Source organism: Toxoplasma gondii, chromosome XI, assembly GCF_000006565.2.
Source record: "Toxoplasma gondii ME49 chromosome XI, whole genome shotgun sequence".
Classification (NCBI taxonomy): Eukaryota; Apicomplexa; class Conoidasida; order Eucoccidiorida; family Sarcocystidae; genus Toxoplasma; species Toxoplasma gondii.
The window spans coordinates 6,591,565-6,608,967 of record NC_031479.1 but is presented as its reverse complement, the minus strand read 5'-3'; the positions used below and the strand labels follow the sequence as shown (position 1 = coordinate 6,608,967).

At 56.6% G+C, this 17,403-nt stretch overlaps 2 protein-coding genes across 2 annotated transcripts; both read right to left on the bottom strand.

Annotated features, from left to right (window-relative positions):
* Nucleotides 1-104: 104 nt before the first annotated feature.
* On the bottom strand, nt 105-3,140 carry TGME49_298620 (hypothetical protein). The gene has a single exon (XM_018782351.1). The coding sequence runs from the start codon at nt 2,152-2,154 to the stop codon at nt 1,789-1,791; it is 366 nt and encodes a 121-aa protein (XP_018635213.1). The 5' UTR covers nt 2,155-3,140; the 3' UTR covers nt 105-1,788.
* A 1,997-nt stretch (nt 3,141-5,137) lies between these two features.
* Nucleotides 5,138-16,818, bottom strand: TGME49_298610 (GYF domain-containing protein; the record flags this gene model as incomplete). Its single annotated transcript, XM_018782350.1, has 9 exons — nt 5,138-6,192; nt 6,706-6,825; nt 7,359-7,539; nt 8,418-8,491; nt 8,807-8,863; nt 9,038-9,542; nt 10,145-14,703; nt 14,996-15,308; nt 15,691-16,818. 9 exons carry the CDS (start codon nt 16,816-16,818, stop codon nt 6,134-6,136), a joined length of 6,996 nt encoding a protein of 2,331 aa, XP_018635214.1. The 3' UTR covers nt 5,138-6,133.
* Between the last annotated feature and the right edge of the window lie 585 nt (nt 16,819-17,403).

The following is a 17,403-nucleotide window of genomic DNA, read 5'->3' as shown; positions in this document are numbered from 1 at the left end:
CGCCGCGCACGGAGTCTGTCCCGTGCATGCACACCGAGGACAGCGATGTCTACGAGGAGGGGAGCGAATTTCTGCCAATACTCCGCAGCGAATCGCTTTTATCCGTGGAATTATGCACGTGCTCCATGCACGCAGATGTCCAACCGGAAGCTCGCCTACCAGGAATAGGATTTTTCAACTGGAGAGCTCTCAGGTCTTGCGCGCCTCCTTTAGGGAAGGTTGAAATGTTAAGCCCTGGTTGTTATTCCCTACACTCCGTCACGGTTTCTTTGTTGCTCAGTTTTCCACTTCCATCGCTTGCGAAACTTCGCAGGACTTCTCTGTGTGACTGCCACAGAGGAGGAAACGGGCTCAACTCGTGCAACTCAGCAGGAACGGCACGTCTAACCCATGTAGTGTGCAGCGAGAGTATGGAATCAGTTTGCATCGTGATTCCCCAGACGCGGCAGCGCTGTCACGGTTGTAGCTGCATGTTTTGCCTCTCATTCACCGAACTGTACTTTTTGCCACGGCGCAGCAGACAACCGTTCCCTTGCAGGCAGTCAAATTGAGGAAAAGTCGCGCCCACGCGCAGCATGCCATACAACGCTGATGGTGGCTCACACCAACCCAGGTCGGGCGCAGACTCCGCTGCGAAAATACGCAGGTGAGCGATATAGGGTTCACAGGGAAAAAATTCCTTGATATTTCTTGTTTTTTCTTCATGTCTCAACAAGATCGCTCCGGATGTATATGGAAGAAAGCCCCACATTCAAGTGATTGGCCGGTGGGATGAGCATCCACGATGTTGCGAGGGGGTCGGGTTGCTGCAAGACGAAGACACGCCGCCGAGTTCCGGACGTAGAAAACTGGTCATCACTCCCTAAACTTATTTCACCGCTGAATGGGTCGAACAGCGACATAGCTGACGTTAGGGTGTCGGAGAGGAGCAGAGGGTTTTTCGTGTGCTCAGGATTCCGCTATGAAACGCTGAAACCAGACCACTACTGGAGTATTCCAACGACGTCCCATTTAAAAAAACTCACGACCTTACGTTTCCTACCTGCTTTTGCATTTTGAACATTCTACCAGTCTGCTTGCTTCAGCAGCATCTTTCGTCCTCTGTTCCTTCGCTGCGTTTTCCTCTCGATCTCGACACCTGTGTTCCCCAGGTTTGGGTCCGGGTCACCACCATCCCTTCTTGGTTATCAAACGTCTAGATTGAATTATTTTGTGGAGATTGCGTTATCATGCGAAGCTCTTGGCCCTTATTCCCTGTATGACCTTTTGTCTTCCCTACAGTCACGCATCCTTTGTCTCCCCTTGTTCCGCCCTTCATCGTGCTGTGTCATGTTTGCCTCTACAGTTCTGTCCGATTTTTGTCTATCATGCTGGTTTCTCTTCCCTCTCTCTCCGTTCGCACACTGAGGTCCCGGTGTGTTTTCGTGCATTCATTCATACTAAGTTGTGGTTTCGGGCTCGTGGCTGTTCCTCAGTAACTGGCTGGGTACTTCTACGATAACTGTCTTTATTACCAATTGAGAGGTGTACAGCGTTTTGTGTGGTATTTAACGCCGTAGCTACCTCTTTAAACCGCACCGGTTTCCGATGAAATTGCCTCTATACTTCGCATCTTTTTGCCTCTTACGTACTCAGGACATGCAGAACCAACTATTTCCTTGACTATATTGATGACATTGACACTCGCAAAGCACCGTTTTTGAGGTCCCTTGAAAGCGCAATGTATGCAAGAGAATGTCACTGAGGTGGAAGCACCTGGATAGCAACTGAAGCTTCAGCATCTGCGCCCTAGGTCACTATGTCTTCAACAGCTCCTTCTTCGACGTACTCTGCAGAGGAGCTCACGAGCGCCAGGGAAGCCTTTGCGCTGCTCGTGGAAGTTGCAAATCTTCTTCTTCCTTCTTCGGGCGCGGCTCCTTCGACTCCTCTGCTGCTTCTCCTCACTCGTCTCTGCGAAGAGAACTGGGACCCGATCTTCCTCGCCGAGTTGGTTGTGGCGGTCCAGAAGGAGAAACAAAACTTCCTCCTGAAGCATCTGGGCGAATGAGTGAAAATCTTTCTTTCCCGTTTGCTTCCGTTGAACCCCATCAGGCCACGCGACAACTGGCGGTCGTCTCCGCATGTAACGGAGACTGTTCCCGTTGGCAGAGACATGACAAAATGCCGTTCGCGATCCTGCCCTTCCCAGCTCCCTAGTGTGGAGGCGACATCATTCAGACGTCGAAATCGACCTCATAATAGTGCCGTCATGTATTCAGTCATAAACTGCTGTGTTTCCTCTCTTCAGCGAGGAGTCCCGTCTTCGTCAGACGCACTGAAGACGAGAGGACTCTGCGTGAATCCGTCGGGAAGAGGTCACCGGCGGGGTCTACAGGTCTTTGCCTACGGAGCTGGAGGCAAGAACAAAGAAAATAAAGAAACATGGACGCGCTCTGCCCCCCCCCCCCCCAGGGTTCTTCGTTTCTCCCTTGTGGAGACGTGATTGACCTCGTTCAATAGGACAGAGAGAATGGCTGTCTTCACTGGTAGCAGAGCGTGGAGTAACGGGAAAGAAACACGAGGAAACACCTGGATATGTGAGACAGAAGAGATACCCGCGAAAAGGAGCGCGGGCGTTTCGTTTGCAGTGAACTCTACTGGTCGAACGCCCGGATTAGACCCTGAAGGTCGTTGTTTTTATCCAGGCGTAGATCTGTGGAAGTGCAACTTTGCTCACACTCCGAGTCGCAAGGGCGCGGGGGGCAATCAGTGCAGGAGAAACGCTGAAAAGAGACGCTTGGAGGCTTTCGAGAAGAGAGGAAACTGAGAGACTTCTTGCGCAGTCGGTGACTCCAGGATCCGACGTGGGCGGCGCTGAGGAGTCGATTGACGCACCAACGGAAAAAAAGGGGAAGAACGTTGTAAACCTATTTACTTATGGCGGAAAAGGCATTGAACGGCGGCATGTCGTGAAGCGTTGTCTGGACATCATCTGGAGTCAGACCATGAGAAAAGCGGCGTTGAAGGTTATACCACCGTTGACGTGTTCTGTCGCGTTTTGCTCTCTCGTAAATTATTAGGTCTCCTACAGTGGTGAAACCGAAGTGCCTTTTTTTCCCTGAGTTTGGCACACGCATCCAAAGAGAAATCGTTCCCTGGCGAGCAATTTTAAAGAGATTCGACTGAAGAGATTTGTCTCGACAGGCTGCGAGTTTTTGGAGATCCTGTCGGAAAAATACAGTTTAGGATCGAGGAACATAAGATGAAAAAGGAAGCACTTGCTTATCCCACATCCTCCAATAGCCCACATGAAACCACTGGCACACGTGTCACGTACATGATACACACTCAGACGCGTGCAGTCAGTAACTAAACCTGCTTCGAATAGTTCGACTAGAGTGAGCACTACGAGAGGGAAAAACACCCACTACAAAAAACAGGAGTCCGTCATACATTCCGATAGCGAATGCTTGGACCAGGAACCGACTTTTATAAGGACCCCTGAGTCTCTAACACTATCTGAGAAGGTGCTGGCACGCTGCCTGTATCTGTGTGTAGCAAGAGGCACAAGACTGTCTCTTGAGTGATATGAGCGCGTGTTTGTCTTATAGGTTCAGCACAAAATATGTTCCATCGCCCTTTCTGTTCCCCTTGGACTTGAGGTTTGCAGTCGCATGCGAAAGAATGCAGGATGAAGCTATTTGCGAGTAACACCCCATTTCAAAAACCGTGATCGAGCACCGACTGACGCGATAACGTCGGAACAGGAGACGGACAAAACGGTGTCTGTGTGTGGAGAGTCTTGGCTTTGCATGGATGGCGGAAACGACGCGAGGAGCAAAACGCAACGTCTGGTCTTGTCCGTGGCCGTGACGGAGCCGAGGAGACGCTTCTGGAAACGTAAGCGAGCGAAAAACGAAAGCAGAAACAAACTGAGGTGTAAATTTTCCATACCACAAAGTCCACCCGGAAGGCACAGAAACACAGTGGCCAAAGTTATGCAGCATGATGATGTCACCGATAGTTGAGAGTAAGAGATGTGGTGGTGGCCGTGTGCCTCTACGCGCAGACACAAGCAAGAATTGTTTCAGGATTTCGTCCGCTACGTGTATATAGCCTGTACATGATGATCCTCATTGAGAAATATGTAAAGACACAGAATATACTAGGCGTGGGATGACAAGCTCTTAGAGTAAAAAATCAGTGAATGTCTCGTATACTGGTTCGAAAACAGGTATACTGTTTCCTACACGTGGCGATTCGAGGGGCGTTGTTCCAGGTTACATCTTTTCTGTATTATTTATCCCTCTACTAACTGGCGACCCCGGTTACTCCTACTCGGCTCGTAGATTTTCATCTGGATGGGCAGTCCTCACACACACATTTGCGGTAGGGGAGCTCACGGATGATGAGATTTTCCGCTCGTTTCTAACAGTCGCGCCTTCTCTTACTGGAAAAGAACGAGCATATGCTTGCGCACGAAGCGGGGCAACCTATTCGTGATGCCTTACGTAAGCGTTCCCTTCAAGATGAGCTAAGGAAAGCTCGCGGAAGAAAGACCGAACACCGAGACGAAGAAAAACACCAAAGAAAACCGGGAAAACATAGAACTGTGACCAAGTGTGAGAATGCCACGGTGATGGGAGAAAAAAAGTAAATGGAGAGAAACTGGCAGGGAAGGGAAACGTGTGGAATTCGGATGGTCGGCTTCTGGGACTTAGCGGCTCGTGGGGTCAAATGCAACAAATGGGGGTTATTTGTGTCTTTTTTGCATGTTTAGTGGACAACGGCCGTCACTGTCTGTAGTAGACCGTTCATCTACCCGAAAAACTTGGGGGGAAACAGATTCTGATATATCATTCAACAATGGGCTGCCTACGTGACAAGCAGAAAAGCATGCTCATGCTCCCGATGAACGAACATGTGAGAGGTGATGTGACGAGGTGATGCGCGTTCAAGCTGCGCAATTCGTCTTCTGTGGACGACCAGATTTCCAGAGCCTGACGCTTCTGTCCTCGAAACTAAAGATTTCGCACCAACACGACAAGCTGCGGTGTGCAACACGTGTAGCGAAAAAAGAAAGGTCGTTGGCAGAAAAATGGCGACACCGCATGCATGTGTTACGTTCTTTCCGCCCTCTTTCTGCCTGGGCCCGTGACAAGATGTCACCAGTCCGAACAAACCCCAGGAGGCAGAGCGCACAACAACCACAGATGACAAGACTGAGTGAGAGGTCAGTCGAACAGGAACGAATGCAGAAAGCTGCAACTCGGAACGCCTTCATATGAAGACAGAGCAGATGCATGCACACACAGTGAAACACATACACACACACGGAGAAACGACAGAAATCCGTTACATGTGCGTCATGGTCTTCCTTTTGCTCCGAAGCGGACACAGGCAGACAAGACCACAATTTCCGCCAGCTCAGGAAGCATGACAGCAAAGAAAAGGAGACGCTTCCCGTTGACTACGGGTCCCCTCTCTCACCAGGAAAGAAACATCGAAAACCCATGGACAGAAACCAGTCCGTGAGAACACTCCACCAGCCACGCACACAGGCATACACATGGAAACGAAAAGCTATTCAGACACCCACAGCGTGGAGCAGTGCTGGCGCACCAGAAGCGTCCTGGTCGACCAGGAGTAACAGAATCAGCGGAAGATAAGCAAGTAGCACAGGTTGGAGGGACGAAGAAGAACAACGGGGCCGAGATTCCACCGCACCGTTTTACAAGGTTCCTACACCGCGCATGCAAACGGCTCACGCAAACGGTTTCTCCCGACCGCTGCGCATCCGGTGTGATGCTTCATCTGACTTGTTCCCTCGTTTGGGCTCCCGCACGATATTCCACACCAGGTGCGACATCAAACATTACAGAAGAAAGCAACAGTACATATCTGCTGTCGGAGCCCCGCCAGGAAGCACCATTTAGACAGAAAAAGACAACTCAGAAGCGCATCGACCTGACCTCCGCCGTGAAAATCCGCCAGCATCGTCCGGCATCCTTCCCTTCTCGCCCCTGTGGTATCTCGCTCCTTCCCTTGCGCTCTCGCCTCCCTCTTTGAACAAAACCATAACCCAGGAGACAGGCTCCCTGCTCTCGAGGAGACCGGCGTCGCGAGCCGAACGGCTTGTGAAGACAGCGCCGCTTTAGTCCGTTCCACGATCAATTGTGCCTTGGAGAATCCGGTTGCTCTTTACGGAAAAACCTGCACGCAACATGCACCGGAAATGCAGAGAACAGCTGTTCGGTTCTCTAGAGAGACGCTGAGAACCGCAGAGGGAACGCACAGAGCAAGGGGTTAAACGGTGGCGCTCGCAGTCCCTCTACGCCGAGAGGGACTGGGGCAGTTGCTTCACGGCGAAGCGACGGGACAGGACCGGGCAACCTGAGAGAAGGGAACAACGCGAGGCTGTCAGTTCCGGAACTAGCGACCGGCCGGTGAAGCAAACAGGTTATTCCAGAACTGAATCCATGCCTGCCTTGTCTCCAGTTTGCGTTACACTATGCCCCACATGGCTTGCCTCGGATCAAAAACAGGCGACGGAGTGTCCCGACCGGCAACTGCTGACAAGTCCCTCGCCCGTATTTGCCTAGTTCGAGCTTCATGCGAGTCCCGGCAACCACGAGATTGAACTATGCTGCCACACGTGAAGCGAATAACCACACCGCTGCATTTCTCGGCGTTCACCTGAACGAAGGAAACTCCCCCAAGACTTACCGAGCATCGAAGGATCGACTGTCTTCCCCTGCACCTTCTTCTTCTTTCCTCGGCCGGAACCACTGTTACCGCCTTTTGTGGTGGCGCCTTCAGAGTTCTGCGACTTCCGGGGCGGGGCTCCTGACGAGACACAACAAATTCGCAGAACCTAAAGAAGGAGTGAAACAACAGATCATGATATTCACTGTCGCACTCTCCTTTCGAACATCCCATCTCGTGCAAGCATCTGAGTCACGTGTCAAGAGTCCGCCCCCGCGTACGGTTTGGCTTCCTGATTACAAGTCAACGGCTCTGCCATGGAGCTACATCGGCAGAGAACTATTACTCATTTTTGTGGACGGAATTTGAATTTAAAATGTTTTGTTAAACCAACGCGGAGAAAAGACCTTTCAGATCCGCGGCCAAAAGGCTCAAAAGCGCTAGGGAAGCGCTACGGCGAAGAAGCGGAGAACAGCTTAGCTCATCCATGCGAACGGTGACCGAACAACCCCTTGATGAATGCATCTTCCCCAGTTCCGTCCACATGTTGCAAATGCAACACACAAGTGTCAGCAGTGGCTCTTCGATCTTTGTGTTGCTGCTCTACGTGGTTGCCGGCTTCCGGACCGCATGTGCGCGATCGATTTAGCGAAGGCGAAGATGCCTTGGCTCACCTGGGACACGATTTTCCTCATAGTCATTCGCAGTGTTGCCGTGTCCACCATGGCCCTTCTTGCCGTGCGGCCTCGTGGTGCTGAAGTGAGTGTTGATGGACAGAAGCTGGCGAGCAAAGGTCTCCAGCTGGCTGCCATCTTCGACATTCGGCGCCAAGAAGTCGACGATTTCTCCTTCGGACTGGATGTGATACAAAAAAACAAAGCGGAAGTCCGCAAACGAACAGCCACTCCACTTCTAGGGCAACGGCCACTAACACAGCACTTGTGGAAGCCAAAAATTCGAAAAAGAAGAATGGACATCTGCAAGTGCACATCCTTGAGGCACACGGAAGATGACACGCGAGCACCTGGTATTGAAGGGGAAACGGAGCACGGGCTATTCATCAAAACCAGATATCAGCACAGACGAAGACTGCTGTATTTTTAACCCAAGCTACAGACACACGCCAACGCTTCTTCAATGCGACGAAGCTCAAACGGGACACCCTCCGAGAGAACCTTCCAAAGATGCTGCTTCCGTTTTCCTGGCAGACGCAGTCTTTCCAGTTTACATGTAGGAACGATAGGAAGCTTTGAAACATGCTTTACACACCCCGGACAGGCGACTCAAAACAACACGAAGTGAGGGCTTTTCCCCAGTCTTGTCGACGTGGACCCTTTCGCAGGTCTCAGGTGACAAAGACCGAAACCTTGCAGTAAAGGAATATGTCATGGATGAATGTTGAATAGAACTCCAGTTATGAGGTACAGAAAATGAATTTCCTGGAAAACCGGAAACTCGCATGTCTGATTGAGCCGCTGATGAATACATTCGCCCACAATGTATTTATCAGATACGGGAAAAGGCTTTCAACAGACAAGTTCATGCATTCAATCACGAATGGTGGGCGTTTCCCAAGCCATGCTTGCACACCAACGTGCGTTTTCCAAATATACGCTTTGTGCCGCTCTAAACCATAAGGGTACTACGTGTTTAATCGAATGAATGCTATTGTTTTCCGTAGTACCCTGAGTTCCCCCTAGGTAGGCGAGGAAAGTGCAGTCGCTGAGACTTACGGTAAACGTCGAGAGATACTCGATGACGGACAGATCAAGCTGAAGCTTTGTTTGCTCCATGAGCATCTTCCACTCTGAAGGCAAACGAAAAACAGATACACAATATATGTGGTTCAAACGCTGTAGAGGGAAGGTCACAACGGAAGGACTCACCGGAACTCAAAAGAAACTTCATTCGCATCCGAGGTATTACTGGAGAATTGTGGACGCAGGTCAAAATCCAAAACCCTGAAAGCGCCCGGAAAAGGCGACAGAACGACAGCGTCACGAATGCCCGCGAGACACCGCCACAAAGGAGGTCTCAGTGTCCGTGAAGGCGTGTCCGTCAGCAAAGAAAAAGGCGGATGTCTTTTTCCGGGCACTGCGTTCTTCCTTCCTCCCCCGCTTACCCTCAACCTGTTCTTTGTACCACTCGGGAACGGCATCTGTCGAGCGGTTGTCTTTTCCTGCGAAGAAGACAGCAAACAGTGAATCCCAGGGTGAACAACGCGTGAGGAACAAGGGAGATGAAGACATGAACTCAGGCTTCTCATCACTGCGGAGGATTCTCCATCGGTTCCTCTTCGCTGTCACATCAGTTTCCCCTGCAAGAAGACAGCACGCCGCAAACACAGCCTCACCTCCAGAGCCACTCTCTTGCTGTTTGGTCTTTCCGCCGTGTTCGTTGTCAGCGCCGGCTGCCCGTACACCGGACGTTTCCTTCTCTGAGTTTCCTTCAACTCGTCCTCCGCTTTTCTCTCCGACCTGCGCACCTCCCGCCGCCCCGGGTCGATGGCTTCCAGACGCAGCAGCAGGCCCCGCAGCAGCCGGTGCGGGTGTCAAGATCGACGCCGGCTGCTGTCCCCACACGTTCTGATGCTGCTCGCGCTTCTGCGCATTCACAACAGCCACAAACTCCTGGAGGCTCTTCGTCGTGCCGCGCTCGCCGCCCCGAGACTTCGCTGCTCCAGTCGCTTTCTTCGAGCCGCCAGCCGCGCTGCCTTCCGCTGCAGCGATCTGAAGATCCGGGAATTCTGACCCATCGCTCGAGAGCGCGAGACGCGCGGCGGACTTATCTCCTGACCCGGGTGAGGTTGCAGCCACAGCCCAGCCTGTCTTGCGTGCAGCCGCCGCGGACGCTGACGCCTACAATGGAAAAGACACAAACACCGGACGCGTTCACGCTCAGACGCTCCTTCTGGAATAACTCAATCAAATGAACGGAGAGTAAATTTGATTTCTTAGTTGCAGTGACCCCTTGTACTCTCCGAAAAGCTACAGGAATCGCTCTAGTGTTCCATATACTTCAGAAGTGCCTTGTGCATTTGCTACCGTTCACTATCTCGAGAAGCAGCAGCAGCAGCAGGACGGGAACTCAGGATGTTACAGGGAAGAGCGCAAGAAGGCATACGAAATGTGAAATCCAGAGACACGGAATCGTGGCCAAGAGCTTGGGAGGTGCACGCGCTGCAGACTCTCTCATCTCACAGATCGGAAAGATGTCTTCCCTTGTTATCTTTCGAAGAAACCTCACACACGCTCTCTGGTCGTGCCCCGTCAACTGAGTAAACCCTCGGACTTCCCTCTAGACGCACACTGGAGAGACAGATCCGTTCATCTACGTCTTTCAAGGTGTGGGGATGGGGCTTGCAGCCTCGGTCCAAGGCTTGATTGAGGCTCGGAGACTGCTATCTGGGATTGTTTACTCTGTGTATCGCTCTCTTGTTCCCTACAGACCAACGACCTACCGCTTTTTGTCTGGCTTCCTCTTCCCTTCGCTCCTTCAATTCATCAGCCTTCTTCTGTTCCGCCTCCATGACATCCTTCAAGCTTTCACTGGGAGGCCCTGCGACACCTGCAGCGGTTCTCCACGACGGACCCGGCGTTTTCTTTCCAGTCGACGGCGCTGCGGAAGAGACATTCGAGGCTCCCGCCAAAGCGGTTCCACTAGCGGCCACCTGCGCCGGGCCCGTGCTTCGCCCCTGCACGGCTGTCTGTTCCTGCGCAGATGCGTGGCTATGAGATGGGTGCGCTTTCGCGGATGGTTTCTGTTGCTGCGAAGACGCACTGGCTTCTGCTTGCCTTCCTTGCTTCTTTTTTCCACTCGCGGGTTCTTTCGAACCTGGTGCCTCGCCCGTGGATTGCTGCGCCGCCTTTTGGCCACCTTCAGACTTCTCTCCTCTTGTCCCTGTCTTTCCCGTTTGTCTCCCCTGGGTCTGCTGCGCCTTCCGCGACGCCGTCTGGGGTTCCACCTCCTCAGCTGCCGGTGGTCCTCCCCTCTGGCTGGTCGCTTCTTCTTTCGCCTTCTCAGCCTTCTCTTTCTGACGTTCCCTCTGTCCAGACCCCTTCTCCTCCTCACTGGCTGACACCTTCGACGCGGGCTTCGCCTCCTGCTTCTGTCGGTTTTCTGTCTCCGGCTGCACTCGTCCGGACTTCTCCTGCTTCTCGCGTTTGCTATCGGCAGCGAGGTTCAGCTGCGACTGCCACGCACCCTGAGGCTGCGCCGCCACCTGCTCTCTCTCTCCATCCGGCAGGAGACCTTCTCCCGAATCTCTTCGGGCAGGCACCTTCCCGGTCGCACTGCGGCCTTCTTCAGACCCGCCGCCTGCGAGACTCGGGAAGGCCTCCGACTCTAGCCTTGGTGCACTTCCTTGCCCACTGGATTCCGACCGATCTTCCGGCAGCAACGTCTCCGCACAGCTTCTGTGCCCCGTCGCAGCTCCTCCAATGCAGACTTGCGCCGAACGCATTTCCTCAGGGCGGGACGCGCCTTCCCAGAACTTTTCGTGGCGTGCCTCAGCGACTACATCACGTCCATGGGCGTGGGCGCCGCCGAAGGCTCGGCTGTCGGCCTCAGGCCCTTGAGTCCTCCCCCATATGCTGCCGTCTCTACCGGGGCTGCCTCCTCGCTCGGTGCGTGCATGCTCGTTTTGAATCGAGTGAACAGAGGCGTGGTCCTCAGTTCGCCTGGACGCGAGCAGATGCTGGGAAGGCTGCGGGAGAAACGGACGCTGGTCTTGCAGTCGCTCCTGCTCCTCCCGCAGTCGCCGCTGGTGCAGCATCTCCATCTCGAGCTGCTGCTGGTGGAGCCGGGCGAGGTGCTGCGGAGACGGCAGCGTCGTGAACGGCTCGTCCCCGCCTAAGGGGTACAGGTCGCCAAAGGCGAGCCACGGATGCGACAAATCGCAGCGCATTTTCAGGAGGGGCGGAAAGAACTCCAGCTGCCACCACTGGTGCATCAGGCTGGGCGGGAACGGGCCCTGCACCTCGCCACTCGGGTCGCGGTAGTACCATCGCGGCGTGTCATCTGCGAATTTCGGTCCCTTCTGTGGGTGGTCTTCCCTCTGGGGACGGGGCTCCACGCGCTCCCCTTGGTGCTGCGCACTGTAGCAACTGCCTTCCGAGTGAAAACTCATTCCGGAGCGCCCCCGGAGGGCCTCTTGCTCGTTGCTCGACTGTCTGCCGCTGCGGACCCGCCCTGCTTCGCCAGGTTGGAGCCTCGAGCCGAGCTGGTGCACAGCCACTTCCGTTCCGCGCGCGGGAGCCGGTCCCCCAACCATGGATCCTTGCGCTGGAGTTCGGGTCACCTGTCCCAAGCCGTGGTGAGACCCGAAGAACTCCCGTTGCAGGTGCTCCCGCTGCGCCTGCTCGTCCAGTCTCCTCACCTGTATCAGCGCGGACGGATCGACCTCTCCGCGGCTGCCAGCCACCTCGCGTAGCTGCATGAGGGCCTGCTCTGATGCTACGCGCTGCTGCTCGAGGCCCAGCAGCTGGCGAAACACGCCGGGCAACTGAGACGACGCTGGCATCCCGCGCTCGCCACCCGCGACTCCCAGAGACGGATGTTGGGCCGGCACGCGCAGGTGTCCAGAAGAGCTGGCCGAGGCGGACGCTCCCAAAAGAGAAACCCCCGCACTGCGGTCGCCCGCCTGTTGCGGCTGGCGATGAAGGAGTTGGAGCAGCTGGTGCTTCTGGGCGGCCAGCAGTTGCGACTGCTCCTGGCTCACGCTACCGGCTCCAGTCCCCAAGCCCGGTCGGGCTCCGAGCAGAGCCCCGGCTGCGCCCAACGTGCCCGTCGACATTCCTCGCGGCCCCGCCACCATCCCAGCGGAATTCGGGGGCAGTCCCGACTCGCCCCCGCGGGCGCTCCCCCCTCCCACGATTCCCGGCAACACTCCAGAGCTCCCCGCCGGACCGGCTCCAGGGAAAGGCAGCAGACTGTTGCCGTTGCCGTGCGACACACTGCCTCCGGCCGACGCGAGCGCGGGGCCACTTGGACGCATTCGGCCTGCCGGGACACCTGCATTTTGCGCCGGAGCCCGCGACAGACTCTGCTCTGAAGACGAGGCTAGGGCGTCTTCTAACACACCGCCTAGGAGATGCTGAAGGTAAGAAGGAACAGGTGCAAGAGCGTCGTCTCCAGACGCGCTCGTCGCGAGACCGGGTTCATGGCTCGACGCAGACAGGCCGCCGCGGGAAAAACGCGAGTCGCCTGAAGAGGCTGCCATGTCTGCAGCAAGAAACGCCTCGCCAGGGTGAGAAAGCTCTGCTTCTCTACCTCGCTGCATATCTCTCTCCGCGCCTTCAAAGCGCCCTTCATCTTCGTGTGCGCCCTTCGACCTCGGGGAAAGCTCTGCTCTCCTCGGGCTTCGCTGGGGAGTCAGCGCGGGTGACCTGTGTCCCGGCGACGGTGCAATCGACATGACAGCTGGTTGAGGGTGCTTCTTCTGCGACTCAGCCCTCGCTCCCCGCCGGGGTGAGGGGACCCGCGATTCCATGGGGCCGACTGGCGTGAGCCTGTCGCCTTGAGGCTGCGCCTTGGTTGCGCCCCCAGTTGCTCCCAGAATCTCGCCCTGAGCGACCTCTGAAGCAGCCACACACGGCGGAGCAACGGGGCGGTGTCGGCGCTTGATGATAGGCTCATCGCTCCAGAAGCCAGCCGCCGGTCCCGCCCCTGAAGTGGCAGCCACCCCAGCTGTAGTCTCGTCTCCGCATTGAACGCTTGGTCGTTCACGAGGTGGAGGCTCCAGAACTCGACTTCCAGAGCCTGCCGACTGGCTCGCGCCTTGTGCACGGTGTCGACTGAAGTCATCGCCCATTAAGGAAGAGCTCGGTCGGCTCTGATTGTCTCCGTCTCGAGCGACACCGCTCGTCCCTTCACCCTCTTCGTCCTCTCCAGCCTCAACCCCACTCGCTGGCTGGTTCCCGGCCCCGTCTCTGCGCCCCTTCCGTATCATTTCCCAGTCGCCCTCATCCGTTCCCTTCTTGCGCAAGCCCGCAGCCGGCGGCGCCTCCGCTCCGCGGGGCCCCGCGGCGGCAGGCGGCCCACCGGCTCTTGATCCGGGCCGAGTCGCGCCGCGGCCAGTTTCTTGGCCAAGGACGCCTTCGTCTTCGGGCCCGAGGACACTCGCTCGGCTCCCCGGTCGATGCAGAAGGGCACCGCCCGAAGAGACCGACTCCGCGGCATCCGCCTGGCGCGCTCGACGCGTGCCATACCCGCCAGCTCCGGCGCCGTCTCCTCCGACGCCTTCTTCGCCTCGAGAGCAGCTCTGGTTTTCTCTCTTCCGTCCAACACCAACGCCCCAAGACCCTGCCGCGCAGGTTTCTGCCTCGCGTCCTTTCTCACCCTCTCGCTCGAGAAAAGGGCCCTGGTGACCTGCTGCACCTACCGGGCCCCGGCCGCCCTGACCGCCTCCTCGCACTCCCCCCCAGCGGCGGAACCCGTCGCCCCCCCGCGCGCCTCCGGCACCTGAGGAGTGCTGTCTGAGCTTGCTGGACTCGTCGGCGGCGGGCCCAGTTCCGGCGCCCGTGGAGTTCACGAGTGCACCGCACCTTCCTCCAGCTCGTCTCTCTCCCGAGAACGCCTCTGAAGACAGAGCGTGACCATCCGGACCTGCTGAAGACGAGCCTCGTCCATGGTGGAGGGCGCCTCCCCCTCGAGGCGTCGGTGTCACATTGGCGTCCTCCTCTTTGGCTCCCACGGGGGAATGCACCGGCTGCCGCCAGAGCTGCTGGTCCTTGGGAGGGCCGCCTCCCGCGCCAGCCCCCATCCACGCTTGGGCGCCCCCTCGGTAGCTGCCTGAGCCCTCGCCCAGATCCTCGCGGCTCCCATTCCCTTCCGAGGTGAATCTCCAGCGGTTGAACGAAGAGTCCGGACTGTCTACCCCTCGACCCGCGCCTCCTGGAGGTGGCTGAGTGTCCCCTGACCGCAGGGCCACCGCGCCTCGCGTACCGGAGGGGACAGAGGCCCGAGTTGAAAACGAAGACCCAGGAGGCGGTGATTCCTCCACAGCAAAGGCTTGGTCACCTGAAGAAGAGCAAGCCGCAAGGAAACCTACGGAATGGGGAAAACAGACACGGGGCTGGACGCGGAGACATGCACTAGACGGTGTAGGCAGAAACGCTGCGAAACGACATTTGGACCAAACTGACAGCCGACGCCTACATTTGACTGCTTCTACAAAGAACGGATACCTCGACTACTAATAACTGACAACGTGAGAGGGATGCTGAGAAAAGCAACTGAGTGTGGACAAGATCTAGTAAAACGGAGACCTCCGTGATAGTCGTCCGAACGGTTCGATTCCACGTCCGCTCACCTCGTCCTCTTCCTCTCCCAGCGGGCGGCCCGTCACTCCCAATGCCAAAAGCTGCAGCGAGACCGAGAGGTCCAAGACGCCCTCCACTTCGCGCACCTTCCTCATGGACGCCTTTCCCTTGTCCTCGCATGATGCGCAGAGACTGGTGGCCCTGAAGAGCTTCGGAGCCTTCGGAGTCGTGCACTCCCTCCCCGTAGCCACCGCCAGTCCAATCTCCGTCAGCAGGCCTGCGACCCCGCCCCGGACCCCCCGACCCTGATTGGCCTGCACCATGATGTGGGGCACCTAATCCTGGCGCTCCTGCGGGACCCGCCTGAGACAAAACATGAAAAGGACAACCGCAGAGTGACGCAGAGAAAGCAGCGAAACTGGCGGCATATGACCCAAACAGACGACACCAGGGATACAGTGCGAAAACGTCGCCCAGGGCGAACAATGATGTGCACCTAAAGAGTATTACAAAGACGCTTGAAAAACGCCTGCCACACCTCTGTCTTCGCCATGGCAAGACTGCCTGCCCGCCCGCAACTCCCTGCTTTCCCGTCGAATCGTCATCGCTATCCCCATCCCCGAATCCCCTTCCACACCCCCACAGAGCACGCCCAAAACACATGAAGACGGACGCAGGGACCGAAATAACGATTGGAGGCGCCCTTCCGCCCACGGGTCGTCTGCATGCACGGAAGTCTACTTACCCCTGCGGCAGGAGCCTCCCTCACGACAAGCCGAAAGAGAAGTTGCTGTTCCTCAGTGACTTGACCAGGCGCGACAGTCGCGAGGACACGAGCTGCGGCCGCGTCATTGGTCGAGCGAGCTGAGCGCCACAAGGTAAGGAGTGGCAGTTTTCCATAGCAAGGGTTCTCCTTTCCGGCTGACGGTCCACCCACGCCCTCTTCTCTCTCCACTCCCGCGGCGCTTCCGCTTCCGCTGTTGCCCGCGCGCACACCTGGCCCCTCAACTAAGGACCCGCCACTCGCCGCAGCCCCCTCCGAAGTCCCCTTGGACTCGCCGCCTCTCGAGCCGGAGCGGAGAGCTGCCCCGAACAAGTCACCTGCGAAAGTCCGCGAACTGCTGGAGCCCAAGCTGGGACGGCTGCCCGTCGGAGAAGGCGACGCGCCGCCTGTGCCCCCTCGAGACCGGCCTGAGGCTCCGCCGCTCGAAGGGCCCTCCAGGCTCCCTCCCGCAGCGACCTCGCCGGATGGTCCTGAACCGTCGGACGCAGTTCCCCAGGCTCCTCCCGCCCGCCCGCTGCTCGTCGATCCGGCGTTTCGAGAGCTCGGGGCTGGCGGCAGCTGCATGCGCTGCAAGTTCCTCTGTAGGGCCGCATGGGAATCCGCCACGCCCGCTCGCGATGAGGCGCCAGGGAAGAAACCGGTGAGACTCGAGACAGGTATGCTGGACGTGGTGGGCGCGGTCTGGCGCGGGGGCTGTTGCGCAACCGCTCCGGCTTTCTGCCACGGATTGCTCGGCGTCGACGGCTCTGCTGCTGTGCCAGACTCAGCTCCTCGCCTCCCCTTTTGGGAAGACGGCGAGGCAACGTCTGCGGGAGCGGAAGAATGCGCGGCAGGGCTGCGAGACGGATTCACCAGAAAAGGGAAGTCCGCAGTGTCGGCGAGAACGCCGCCGGAACCCAAACATAAGTTAGAGGCCGCTGTAGAACTTTCTCCTGACGACACAACGGCTGGCGTCTGCTGCTGCGCATAGGACGCCGTCGGTGTGCGTACACCGCGCGTCGAGGAACCTGACGACCCACTCTGATTCGCAGACGCCGCTGCCGCTGCGCGCGCACGGTTCACGCCCGTAAACGGACGTGGCTGATACATTTTCGTCGTTTACTACAGCGTAGCAGGAAACCGAGGAAAAACGACACCGGTTCTCGGCACGAATATGTGTGAAGACGAGGGACACACTGAGAGTGTGAAGACCTGACTTTCAGCTCCTCCAGAACGACCTACGAGGGCGAATGAAATGACTCTGCCTTTTCTGCAACAAAGCAGGAAAAAGCCACACTGGAGGAAAGTAACGACACAGGGGATCACAGAGCGACCGGAAATCTACTGGGGCGAGAGAATCGACGGAGATGAAAAAGGTTTCGGAACTGCTCTAACGCACTCACTGAGAAAGTGGAGAAGACAGTGTCTCTACGGTGGCAATGTAAACCGCATGCAAAAGCTGTGGAATAGTTCATCTGAGGAATTTCGAGGCAGACACGTGTTCGATTTCCATCAAACAATCACATGATTCAAGCAGAAGGGAATTTCAGTTCGGAAGACCCCTCGCGAGACACGGATGCACGTCAGAGAAGAAAGTTGTATGACGAACCACTGAATGCGACCCTGAGTTTGTGAAAAACGCACATGTGATCCCAACAGCTCAGAACTGCACACGCCTAGCGGGGAGCAGATATG

What these genes read in the sequence shown, in the direction of transcription:
- TGME49_298620 (XM_018782351.1), bottom strand. Translation starts at nt 2,154, where the DNA reads ATGTCTCTGCCAACGGGAACAGTCTCCGTTACATGCGGAGACGACCGC.